The 13,018-nt window shown below is 40.7% G+C and overlaps 1 protein-coding gene across 3 annotated transcripts in view; it reads left to right on the forward strand.

The window, feature by feature from the left end:
• Window positions 1-13,018, forward strand: part of magi3a (membrane associated guanylate kinase, WW and PDZ domain containing 3a) — a 146,512-nt gene that overhangs the window by 96,571 nt on the left and 36,923 nt on the right. For all 3 annotated transcript variants that reach the window (XM_042005018.1, XM_042005016.1, XM_042005017.1), the window contains exons 4-5: window positions 10,729-10,935; window positions 12,560-12,722. In XM_042005018.1, coding sequence (XP_041860952.1) covers window positions 10,729-10,935; window positions 12,560-12,722 — 370 coding nt within the window. The remainder of the gene's footprint in view (window positions 1-10,728; window positions 10,936-12,559; window positions 12,723-13,018) is intronic.

A 13,018-nucleotide genomic window follows, 5' to 3' on the forward strand; every position in this document is an offset into this window, starting at 1 on the left:
AAGGAAATGTGAGGAAAGGTTTTGGCTTTTGTAAGAGACCAAAATCCCCAATTTATACAAGGTTTGCCATGGAAATGCATTTTAGGGACAAACTTACTGGAATGGGAATATAAATGAATAAATCTTGCTAGTTTCTGACCTTGATCTCAGCTGTCCGTGCTGTGGTTTGCTACGTGTGGTCTGATACCTTGCTGAAGTTGAGTTCTGGTGCGTTTCGTGGATGCAGCGACTCATTTCAGACACTCATGGTGAGTGAGCACAAGGTGATGTAGGCTTGCAGCTCACTCTCTGGACACGATCAATGATTCTCATCTGGCCTCACCACTACAGAGAGATAAATAAAAAAAAATCCAATTTGGTGACTGACAGGAAGTTATTGAGGCCATCACTGGCTTTCTGTGTACTTTTATGGTCTCACAAGGACACGAATATACAATAAAAAAAGTTGTTTTTTCTTTTATTGGTGTAATGACTAATGAGAAGGTGGTGGACCTTCATGATGTATCAAGAATAAAAACAGAAATCACATCCTAGCTTGCAGTTAAAGAAATGAGGAGTAAACATTGATTGCTTATGCAAATCTCTGATGGACTAACCTTTAAACTGCTGCATAAGGAAACACATATTTACTATTATTAAATCCCGTGATTGGTTGCCCCCACACTGGAAAAATAACCACTGTGTGGCTAATCTTCACACAAGCTGAAAATACTTAGATTTATCCAGCGTTTGCATGGACTGAAAGGCACAAAAATAGGTATGGAATACATTGAAGCGAACACGAAAGGCCGTAAAAGAGAAACAGCTCCCCAGAGGATGACGAGCAACTAGAGAATTATGTCTTTGTCATCGTTCAGTGTCCCAGTCCATCGCGGGGACAAGACTACTGGTTATTAGTCCACTTGTGAATTTGCTGAGCTGTGCTCCATTAGGTCATCAAGCAAAATCAACACATCACTTATGACATAAAACTGTCACTACAGTCTGAAAGAAGTGGACATAATACATCCCCAGACAGTTTGGTTGCTGGAAAGGGCTTCACCTCTGCCTGTGTATTAAGTATGTAAAAGCTCTCTTATCCACCCTCTCTTCCACATACAACCCTGGGAGACTTAACCTCCAACACTGACCCCATGAGCAAGTCATCAGAATGAAAAGTGGATCAGCTCCATCATTTCCTGCTTAATGTAACACGTCCATATGTCTGCAGAAAACACAGATCCAGAAGTCCACGAAGTTAATTATTAATGCTCAGCCTTTTGGCCTTAGAGTCTTTTCAAATAAAGCATTTAAAAAACTTCTCAGTAAAAAGCAGCTACAAACTTCCCAACTACACGTTCACTTAGTCCCTCATATAGAGCATACAATATACGCACAGGAATACATAAGCAACCCACACATATTCCCTCTACTACTACATTATCCATCAACGCATAAATATGAAATGTGTGCAAGTACTACTATTCTTATCTATTTGCCACAATTTACAATCCGTCTGGGCGTATCCACATCCCATCATCCACTAGTATAGATGCATCAGTATACATCCTTGGTAATGCAATCATAAATCTGAAAGAATGTCAATGTGCGCAGCATACCTGCTATATACAACAAAGCATACAGCCATCCCAAATTCACGTCAAGCCCCCTCTCTTCAATACCTTGTAAAAAAGTATGGTGAGACCATTGAACAGAATGTGGAGTGATTTGTGGTTCATAAAGTGTCTTGCTTTAGCTAGTTTGTTGCAGATTTATTTATTATGTGACGTCCAGCAGATATTATGATCTATTATCACCCTAAAACTTAATTTTGTGAACCTGTTCTATATTAACACCCTCTATCTGAATTTTTATTTTACTGTTGCTGACATTAAAAAAAACAAACAAAAAAAAAACTTAGATATCATTAAAAACTGGCATTTCAGGTAATATCTTTACAGATGTCAGTAATTCTTTCAAACTGTACTTTTAATGTGACCTTTGATGTTAAAGGTTAATGGTAATGGAGGGAGCAGGCTCCATTCTAACCTATATTTTCATTGTAGCCAGTCATTATTTATCTCCCTCTCTCTCTGCCGAGCTTCTTTAGTGAGCTTTACATTTTCTGTCCTTGGCTCATATGTGGCTGATAGGATGCATAAATCGACTTGGGCAGTCGTGTTCACTGCTGTGACTAATCTTCCCGACCTGTGAACAAGAGGGGCTCAATGTGGGCATAGTTAATCTGCAACCAAGTTAACACCCTCACTCTCTCACTGCTCTGCTGGAGCCAATATATAAAACAATGAGTGATTCACACGCTGGTTGTGATATGTCTAAACACTAATAGAAAGGTATTTTAGAAGGCCGATATTTGAAAATGGTTAACCTAGCATGTTTGTGAGCTTGTTTCTGGGCATTCATCCAATACATTTCCAGCATTCTTGCTTTTTTTTATTTCAACGTAATCTTGGCAGTAAAATTGACTCGGCTGTTGGTAAAGTTTAAACTTCAAAAATTCATGGATTTCTTCATTTAACGTTATATTTTTAGGTGTCAGTCCGTCATATTGTATAAGCGGTTGCTTTCTTATTAAAGACACCCTCCTTATTTGACCCTTTGTGCTCGGTTAGAATTACATTTACTGGTTCATTCAACGCCTTCGCTATTTACAGTATTTCAGTCTGAACAGTTGTACATATAAACTGCCACTTGTCGGGTTGGTGAACCAAAAGGCTGTAATTCTTGTTGTTTTACAGAGTGATGAAAGTCTCTGTGAGTAACATTTGTGTTGAAGCTCAGTGAGAATTGGATTTGTGTGCGTTCCTGTGTATGAATTAGGGCATATCCAATTTTCTACCCCTCGTGGTGACTGGTACAGAAAAGCCAGGGGTATGAAGCATTCATCGCTGAGACAGGGAGCTGAAATGGACGAGCAAAAGTCCAGGAAAGAAGGTGTTGAAACCTCAAGTCAGACACAGTAGGCCTTGTGCTGCAGCTGATTTAATCTGATTTTTACCAAACGATTGTGTCATTAAACCAGGAAACAACCTGTGTAACTGCACGTTTCTTGGCCTAAAGATGCAGTAGCAGTCTGACTACAGACATCCACGTATAAAACAATGGCTCAAAAAGTTTTCATTAGATATTTGCCTCAGCTCTTTGATATTATTGTTCATAGCCAACAGTGGCAGAGCAAGAGAAACGTAGGGTGGCCAAGCGGAGACCACTGCTCTCAGGGAGGTGGGAAAAAGTGTTGTCTTGTTGTTTCATTGCTTTGATTTGTTTCATTGTTTTGTTTTTTATTTTGATTTTACTCAGTGGCGGATGGAGACACATTTTAGTAAGTCTTGTTTACATAAAGTGGATTGTAAAAGTATTTTTGAGTCACTTTTCCTACCAATTACTTTCAGAACGCACATATGTTTTAAAAAACTACATGTGCGTAATCAAATTCATTTTTTCGTGGTATATATACATATAAAGAACATATCTGTTATTGGCATATATAAGCTCTTCTGAAAGGATTTAGAGCAGGGGGTCACCAATCCTGGTCCTCGAGGGCCACTTCCCCACAGGTTTTAGTTTCCTTGCTGCCACACAGTTGATTCACATCAGTGGGTCTTTAACAGGCTTGTGAGAACTATTTAATTTAAATCAGGTGTGTTGCAGCAGGGAAACATCTAAAAACCTGCAGAATGGCAGCCCTTAAGAGCCGAAACTGATTACCCCTGCTCTAGAGTCTGCACCACTAATCAAGAGGCACTACAAAGCCCTAGGACAGATGTAGGCAAATTCAGTCCTAGAGATGTGCAAGTTTTAGATGTTTCTCTGTTTTAACACATCTGATTAAAGTTAAATGGATCCAACATCTTATCAAGGTCTGCTCAGCAAGTGATTTGTTATAAAAAGGGTGAATACTTTGCAATCCCAAGAAGAAGTGTGCTGTGTGTCGGTAACACACAGCACAGATCAAGTTAGGAGAATTTATGTTTACAGTACGAAAGATACAGATATGGATTACCCAGCTAACATTTAGTCATTTATTTGTCTATTTATTCACCTGTTATGTTTGTATTGTTATTGTCCTTTTCATCTGACCTCAAATTGAATTCTCTTCATTGTCATTATTATTTACTTTTACTCCTATGAACGTCTCCCCACCTTCCACCTTCTTCATTTCACAGGTACACCCGCAAATACAAGAAACAAGTGACTCAGTCAAAACATTTTTATTTAAATATGTCACCCTGTAAGTCACCTAAAATTGCTTTGAAATTTACTGAGATCATCAAAATATTCATTTTCTTTTGCAACTAATTTCTTGCTAAAAGAGGATCGCATTAAGCATAAAGGTTTTATTTTCATTAATTCAGCACAGTTTCTAGGAACAAATGGCAGAAATAAGTCCTTGGAATGTTGTTTTTTTCCCCATTTAATGCTCACCAGAGATTTATTTTTAACCTAAGACTCGTGCAACTTCGCCATGATTGCATGTTTTATGGTAGAATCACAAAGTTACTACGTTGAAGAAATGTACACAATGTGGGCACACAAAAAGGTCAAGAGCAGAGAAATGGAAAAGATGTTTACTGACTGGACAGCAGAAGGATACTTGTCCTCTCGCTGACAGTGACTGTCTGTAGCTGCATGCCCACCAGGGACAGCTTGACAAGGACTGAAAATGATGGAATCTCTTTCTTTGTGCTACGCTGTGCACTTGTTTTTCTTGGCCAAATTGCCTTTAGCCCTTTTATAATTGGGTCTTTTTTGGTATTATAGGCCTTTTTTAAGTTCTGAGGCAAAGCTGAAGATTAGATAAAAACAGGGCACCAAGCCAGAATTCATTCAGGAAGGCGGGTGATAAGGTGCTGCGCTGGCACCAGCTGCCTACTTCTAGGAACTAACTCAGCACAGACTCGAAAGATTAAGAAGTACATCAGCTCTAAGGACGACACAGCTGATGGCATAGGTCTCAAATTAGAGTGGTTACTCAACAAACAACATATGAAAACAAACAACAGAGAGTTGGGGAGCAAAAGAGGGGTGAATGTGATCAATGAAAGCAGTTTGTATGAAAAGATGAGAATGAAAGGGTTTGATTTGTGCTGTGTGTTACAACCAAGACTGAGAAAATAAACATGAACTAGAAGGGAAGTAAATTCATGAGAAGCAGGTGAACAATGGATTGCCAAACTGTGCAGCACACACACAGGACTGAGGAATGCAGCGTTTACAAGTACGGGGATCCATGCCAAGCAAGCCAAGCAGGGCCAGAGTTCTGTGCCAAGGCTGGAGCACAAGATTGGGCTTCACTCGCCTCGGGCGCTGGCAGTCAATGACGAGATCAGACTGGGCACTACCCAAGAGAGTGGAAGGCCACCTCACTAATTAATAATGATCTGTGAATGGTGCATTCAATAAGGTAGAGGGTTGATGCACTGGGAGTGTAAACGGAAGTCTCCAATATAATTTTTTTGTCCTCCCTCTTTTAGAAATGTCTCCAGAAAACCACTTTCTGGTTTTACTCACTACTAAATGACCATAAGAGTATGAGCTGTGTTACTGTCACAGTTATACCCAGATTGTGTTCTGATTCTCACAATTTCGATGATGAGATATGCTTTCAGCTGTTGGCTAAAGCAGATGGCGTGACAGCCACACACTCACATACTGTATACACGCATTCTTTCCCACCAATAAAACAAGGCTTTAGATTTCAGCTTGCAGTCCCTCTGGACCCGACAGCCTTTTAAGAGGAGGCAAGTTTAAAGAAAAGAAAAAGAAAAAACTTGACATTGCTTCTTACTGGCAGCAAACCCACACATGCAACATGAGTGAATGGTTGTGCATTTTACTGAGCGTGCCAAGCCAGTGTTAGCTCACACTTTGCTTTGCACTGCCCACCCATCACTCACTACCCACCCACCAAGAGCTTTAATGTAAAAACTCAATTCTAACATGGTTCCCTCTGCAAGTATTACTGCTTCTGCTTATTCTGCTTCTAACCAAACTTGTAAAGAGTCTAGGGTTACATAATCTGAAGGGCTTACAATGTTTTTTTTTTTAATATCAGCTGGTTTTTTTACCTATTTTCTGTACCATCCTTGTATGTGACTGCTTTTAGAGGATTGATGAGAAGTGGCAGACCTAAAAACAAATATATCAACAGCAGATGAACAGTACCTGAAAGTATTGTCCTTAGAAAAAAAGGAAAATAAACAGGACCTGAGAGAGGAACCTGTCACATCCATCTACTGTTCAATGAGGCCTCATCAGGTTTGGTTTCTATGGAAGGGTGGCTGTCAAAAAGACATTCTTAAGGACAGGAAACAGAAAGAAAATGTAGAGGTAAGCCACATAACACAACATCAGCAGCAACAGGACTGAAAGAGTTGATGAATACTCCCCAGAGCAGAAGCTCTCCAAACTTTCTGGAGGTCTCTCAAAGATTTTCTTCAGACATTTGCTGCGTTTTCACTCATTTTCAGTCCAGTCCTTTTACCTGATCATCTGTTTAAGCTACTCAACAATGACTTATGACTGATTCAGGCTTTTAAAAAAAGTGTCTCAAGGGATTGTGTTTACACATAGCAAACAACTTGACAAGAACCAGTTTAAACAAAAACATTAGGCACTTTGTTGCAAAGACATGATTTGGTCTCATTTCTTTATTCGCATCTACACAAACAATGCAAAGGATACCACATGTTGACAGCCATAAAATAGTCTTTTGCTTAGAAAATGTTATCTCAAAGAGGTAGTGACTTAAAACTTAGTATATCTCAGATGTGAAGTGCTTCCTAAAACTTTGAGGAAAGTGAACAGTTAGAAGACAAAAGAAGTGTCAGGCCCACAGCATTAACTACATCTAACAATAATAAAGGATTAGATTTATATAGCACTTTTTCAAGGCACCTAAAGCGCTTTACATTGTGTCCATTAGTCATTCATTCCCTCTCATAGCTGGTGATGGTAAGCTACGTGTGAAGCCACAGCTGCCCTGGGGTAGAGTGACGGTAACGTGGCTCCCAATCTGCGCCTACGGCCTCTCCGAACACCACCATATTCATCCACATTCATTCACCAGCGATGCCAACACTGGAGGCAAGCAGGGTGAAGTGTCTTGCCCAAGGACACAGCGACAGATGACCTGGGGGGAGTGGGAATTGAACCGCCAACCCTAAGGTTATTGTTTATTAGCCACTTCCGCCCCGCAGAAAATGGCACATATCTGGAAGTGATGTTCTTAAGAAATGGTAGAAATGAAAAAGAAAGAAGAAAAAGGGACCTGAAAGATCCATCTGGACCTTTAGTTGATCCAGCTACTGTTTTCTGAAGCTTCATTAGAAATGGTCTCCATGGAAGGCTGGCTGCCAAGAGGCCATTTTTCTCAGCAATAAGTCAACATTTCGAATACTTGGCATCCACATTGTCGTGATAATGAAATTTGGTTATTTTACAGCAAAAAGCAATGAAATCCTGAAGTCTGTCATTTGGTTTGTTTTGCCGTTTGTAAACAGCTTGTCAGAGGAACATTTATTTCCTGGATATTACAGCAATTTGTATGATTTCTTTTTTTTTTTTTGCTTTATTTATTGCTTGTTGTTGCACTGCTGTTAGAGCACAGCATGTTGAGTGGGTGAGTCAGCGCCTGTATCAACAAGTGTCTATTTTTGTCAGGCACACATGGTCATGGGAGGCTGCATGGTGGCTCATAGGCTCTTTTGAGCTTTTTTATTCCCTCAGAATATGAGCAGTACATTCATTCAGGGCAAATTAAAGTTAAAGCTTTGAGGTGGTTGCTTTTACATCATCTGGGTTTCTGAAGGTTGATAAGGTTGAACCTCTGAAAAGGAGGATTAATGGACATTTTTTTTTTCTTTTTATATAACATTTCTTTGGCTAGGTTATGTCTTTATCTTGTCAGTGAGTGACAGGACATGAGTTAATGAAGCATAAATATGCGAGGAGCAGGTTAGAGCAGCATTTTCTGCTTTCCCTAATAAAGAGAAGATAATGTTCATGACGAAAGAAAACGTAGGAGCAGTTTACTTAGCTCACCATTAGAAACAAATGTCAAGATACCACTGTGTCATATCACTTCAATTTCAAATAACTGTAAAATTGTGTGACTTCTTTTGAAGAAGCTTTATTTAAAATATACAGTAGAATATTTTTCTAAGAATAAAAACTGTTTAAATTTTTCATACAGTAACTTTTATTGTTTTAGAAGACTTGACCCTCTTTAGCATTGATGACTCCGGTGTAGTACACTTGTTGTCAGTTGCTCTTTGGTGGATAGGTTGTGTTGCTTTAATTCTCTTTAAAACATGCCAAAGATATTCTGTAAGATGAGATAAGATGACAAGATGCGCCCATTTTGCTGCTGCTGTACTTTCCAGTGTTTTTCTGTGTCTCAGATATTCTCATGGAACCATCTAGGAGTGTCATTATCCCCAAAATCTTTCGGACTTAGCAGTCCCACATCATTGCACTCCCACCTCCGTGCTTCACTGTCAGAACTATGAATGTGTTGGTCCTTCATGATGGACCCCAATCAGAGCTGAATAAATGTATAATTTTGTCAACTGACAATAAATCTAGAATCTAGAAGTGGTGATATAACTCTGTTTCAATACATTTATTTCTTTGTTTGTTTGTTAGCTTTTTTATTTATTTATTTTATTTTGTTATTTGCTAAATGCTGGGATAGGTTCCAGCTTCATTGGAATTAAGTGGTGTAGAAAATTTATTTATTTATTTATTTATTGCTGTGAATGCTTTCCTCAAACACATCACAATCTGTTCTTTTATGTGAAACTTTTAAGAATCCACCTCTTGGTCTTTTTCCTTTTTTTTGTTTTGTTTTTGTTTGGTTGTTTGTTTTGTTGTTATAGTTATTCCATCACAACAACAGCTGCTTTTCAGACTGGCTCATTAGTACAGTGTAATCACAACACGATCCGTCCCACTGTACTTGTTTTTTCCAGCCCATGTCTCCCAGCTTCCTGCTGATGGGCAGCTACAGAGGCCCTCGTGTGGAATTCTGCTATGTCTCTTATTAATTACAAACTTCTGACATAATATTATGTACACGAAAACATGAATTAATGTGATTAATCTAATCAATAATGCCAGTCTTTGACATATTGCCCTTCATATCTGATTATTTGTTCAGCAGATCATAATCGTGATTGATGGAATGAGCACTCGGCTGCAAAGTCTTAACAACTTACGCATTTTTTCTTGTTTGTCTTGATTAATGTCACATATTTGATTGGTCCTCCAATTTATTCTAGTTAAATTATTTAAATCCAAAATGTGTCATGTCTGGAACTTTAATTACAGTTTCCAGAAAGTTGGGCCTGTAAGAACATGATCTCTTCGGTCTTCGGTGGTTACAAAACAGCTACACCGCTCAGTCTTAACCATCCTGCAGCCCCACACTAACACCAGAGGGCTGCGTATTCCCAGAGACAGAAAACAACCAGCACATCAGTATTTGTATCATATCTTCCAGACACTCTTCTCACCTCTGGTGCTTTTAAGTTTTCATTTTCCATCATGTCTTATCCTACTGCACAGCTAAGGAGGCTGCTGAGCTGTAAAGTGGGTCAGTCTTTCTCCCGTGGTTGGGGAAAAGACAAGAACTCCCCGTGTGAAGGAACAAGGTTTGCAACATGACAGCAAAGCAAGCGGATGGACTTAAACAGCCAATCAAGTGCCTGAGAGCCCACTGTGGCATGAACGGTCATAACAACCTAGAGCAAACACGCTGCGTTGGGTTACATCTGGGAAACCTCACGGCTCACTTTTTAACAGATGAAAAGTCGAAAAGTGTCTCACGTGTGTTGGAGGGTCCTTTGAGATGACCAGACGGCCTGATTAAACATGTGGAGCAAAGGCTCAGTGGCAAAGACTGGATGTAACTGAATTCTCCTTAACAGGAAAATTGTTCCAAAATCCAAGTTATGACAGCAACAGCTTTGGCCTCATTTCTGGCCAACTTTTGCAGCTCTGATAGATATGATTTGTAGTTAAGAACCAAACCCACTGCTAATGTTCAGGATCCAGTGTGCCATACAGACACCTAAACATCTGCTGCACTTCTTCTCTATCTGGGGTCATCAAGGTGAACTTTCATGTGTAGTTGTCAAAATAAGAGCCGTGCTACCTTCCTACCAGGTTGACTAATTTTGTCTGTGTCTAAGCATCAGAATAGTCCTTCTACACAGACAATATTCACTTCATTTGGGACACATAGCTTGTTAACACAAATGGCTAATTAGCCAATCGTGTCGCAGTAACTTAATACATTTAATCATGTAGACATAGTCAAGATGAAAGAAACAGGATTTAAGTGACTTAAAACGTGTCATGATTGTTGGTCTGAGTAAACTCAAAAACTGCTGATCTACTGGGATTTTCACCCACAGCCATCTCTAGGGTTTACAGAGAAAAGTCTGATGACCACAGTGTAGCAAATCATCTCCACCTGCATTCTTGAACATGAGAATGAGTTCAATGGACTCCAACGACCTCCACAGCCACCAGATCTCAGTCCAGTAGAGCAGCTTTGGGATGTGGTGGAACGGGAGATTCTCATCATGGATGCAGCCGACAAACCTGCAGCAGCTGTGTGATGCTGTCATGTCAATATGGAGCAAAACTTTTCTTAAAAAAAAGGCTCACACCACATCCTGAATAAACCGTTTTTATTATATTTGCCCTATCTGTTAATTTCAGGTAACTACTATGGGACCCCGAAGCCCCCTGCAGAGCCCAGCCCTGTACAACCGGACTTGGTGGACCAGGTTCTCTTTGATGAGGAGTTTGACACAGAGGTCCAACGAAAACGCACCACCTCTGTCAGTAAGATGGATAGAAAGGACAGCACTGCTCCAGAGGAGGAAGAGGAAGAAGAGAGGCCTCCGATGGTCAATGGTGTTGGAGGTGAGAGTCTTTTTAATTTCATTTTCACTGCTTCCACTAGTTGTACTGCAGCTTCAATAGATTTAGATCCCCCAGATGTTTTTTATTGCTTGATATATATTTATTTCCCAGCATCATTATATTTTTGTCTGAATGCAAAACAGCAAGAGCTCCTTTTTCCATTCTTCTCTTTAAACATAAATCCTCTGGATTTATTATTTTGCATGCAAACTCAGCACCGAATCTCATCCTTGTTAAGTGGAAATGTTGCCAAAGTGTGTCTGAGGTCAATCCAGTCAGTCCCTCGGTTAGAGAGAGACATGTTGTGTCCTCATCAGAGTCCAGCACGAGGATGTCCTCACGTGGCTCAATCTGAGAGCAGTGGGAAAGTGCTGTGTCATGATAAAACACTAAAATCCAGCCATCATTTGGAAAGAGGCAGGTTGTCAGTCCATCAAAGATCAGCGGGATCCAAAACAAATTAAAAAGAAAAAACTGCTTTATTTGATCCTTTCTTCTTCAGGTGTATTTTAAGAATTGCGATCGCTCTTGTTTTGTTGTGCTGAGACTGAATTTCGGATAACGAGCAAGGACACAAAGAGCTACAAATGAGAGACAAGAGAAGAGCCAAGGGAGGCATTGTTAGAGCTACATAATCTCTAGATGGCGATGTGGCGCAAGGCCAAAGAAAAGGCAAAAAGCATTGAAGCTTATCAGCCTATGTGTGGTTTGGAATGGTAAAGTGGGGCCAGTGTCCACCAAAAAAAGGGGATGGCAGCAGATATATGGTGTTACTTTGCCTTGAGGACAGTTAATAATGGTTATGCATTAACTGTGAGGGCCATTTTTCTTTTGTGCCCTTTTCTTGTTGGTTATGCTTCTTCAGAAGAGCTGAAAGCTGCTGTAACCTCCAGCTTGTATTTGAATGCAGTCAGAGTTTTTAAACTGCATTAGTGCAGAAAAATCTCTATGGTTTCCGCCTGAAAAAGGGCCCACATTCAGCAACAAAAGAGCTTTACTTCCTCCAGTCAACAGCTGTCACTTTCTGCCCCTGCCATTCACTTCACCCAGCCAAACACAGTGAGTGCCCAATACCACGAAGAAGCTAGGTCACACACAGTTGGATGGAAACCTGGAGATAAGGGTCTCATGCAGACCAGCACACATGCATATCAAGATTAGGCAAATGCACACCCACCCACACACACACACACACACACAAGCAGCAGTGTGATACTAACAGAGCCGTGGTGTGGCACTCCTGGCCGAGCTGATGCGCTCTCTTGGCCTTTCCCTGCAGGCAGTTCACAGTACATCGTTGCTGACATGCAAATCCTATGGCAATTGCATGGCTTTCTTCCTCTTCCTGTGAACTCTCTGTGTCTCTCTCCCCCTCTCTCTCTTTCTCTCTACCCCGTTTACTCCTGTTGATGTAACCATCCACACAGCGTGCAGGGGTAGAGCAGCTCGAGCAGCAGCAGCAAACAGCAGCAGGGAAAAATGCAAGGAGCCCAGAGAAGCTCCAATGGCGCCACAACCTCACCACCTCTCTCTTTCTCCTTCTATCATCTCCCACATCCTTACTCCCAACCCCTTCCTATTACTGTTTCCTTGCCCGTGTCCCTGTCTTCATGCCGGGCTGCAGAACACAAAGACAAGGCAGACTGGAGAAAGACGGTTCCCAGCTACAACCAGTCAGCGGGGTCCATGGACATGCGTGTGTGGAGCACGCAGGATGAAAGTCAGGAGCCCTTACCTAAAAACTGGGAGATGGCCTACACAGAAACCGGAATGGTCTATTTCATAGAGTAAGTAGCCTTTTTACTTCCCTGACTTGTGCTACTTATATTACACCCCATTACATCAGCGCTATGCAAACCCATCTTCCTGTTTTATTCTGCCATTTAAAGCCAAATGTATTAAAAGTTCTGCCACTGACTCCTCTCTGCTTCCCATCCAGTGTTCCTCAGCTCTGTACCAAGCTCAGTGCTGGACCTGGAAGCTATCTGTATTCTCAGCAAAAGCAACCACATTTTTCTCAATTAAGTTTTTTTTTCCCTTCCCTTTTATTTCTCCTGTGTTTGATGTGGGGTTTGTCGGTGGG

The sequence above is a fragment of the Melanotaenia boesemani genome, chromosome 13 (genome assembly GCF_017639745.1).
Source record: "Melanotaenia boesemani isolate fMelBoe1 chromosome 13, fMelBoe1.pri, whole genome shotgun sequence".
Lineage (NCBI taxonomy): Eukaryota > Metazoa > Chordata > Actinopteri > Atheriniformes > Melanotaeniidae > Melanotaenia > Melanotaenia boesemani.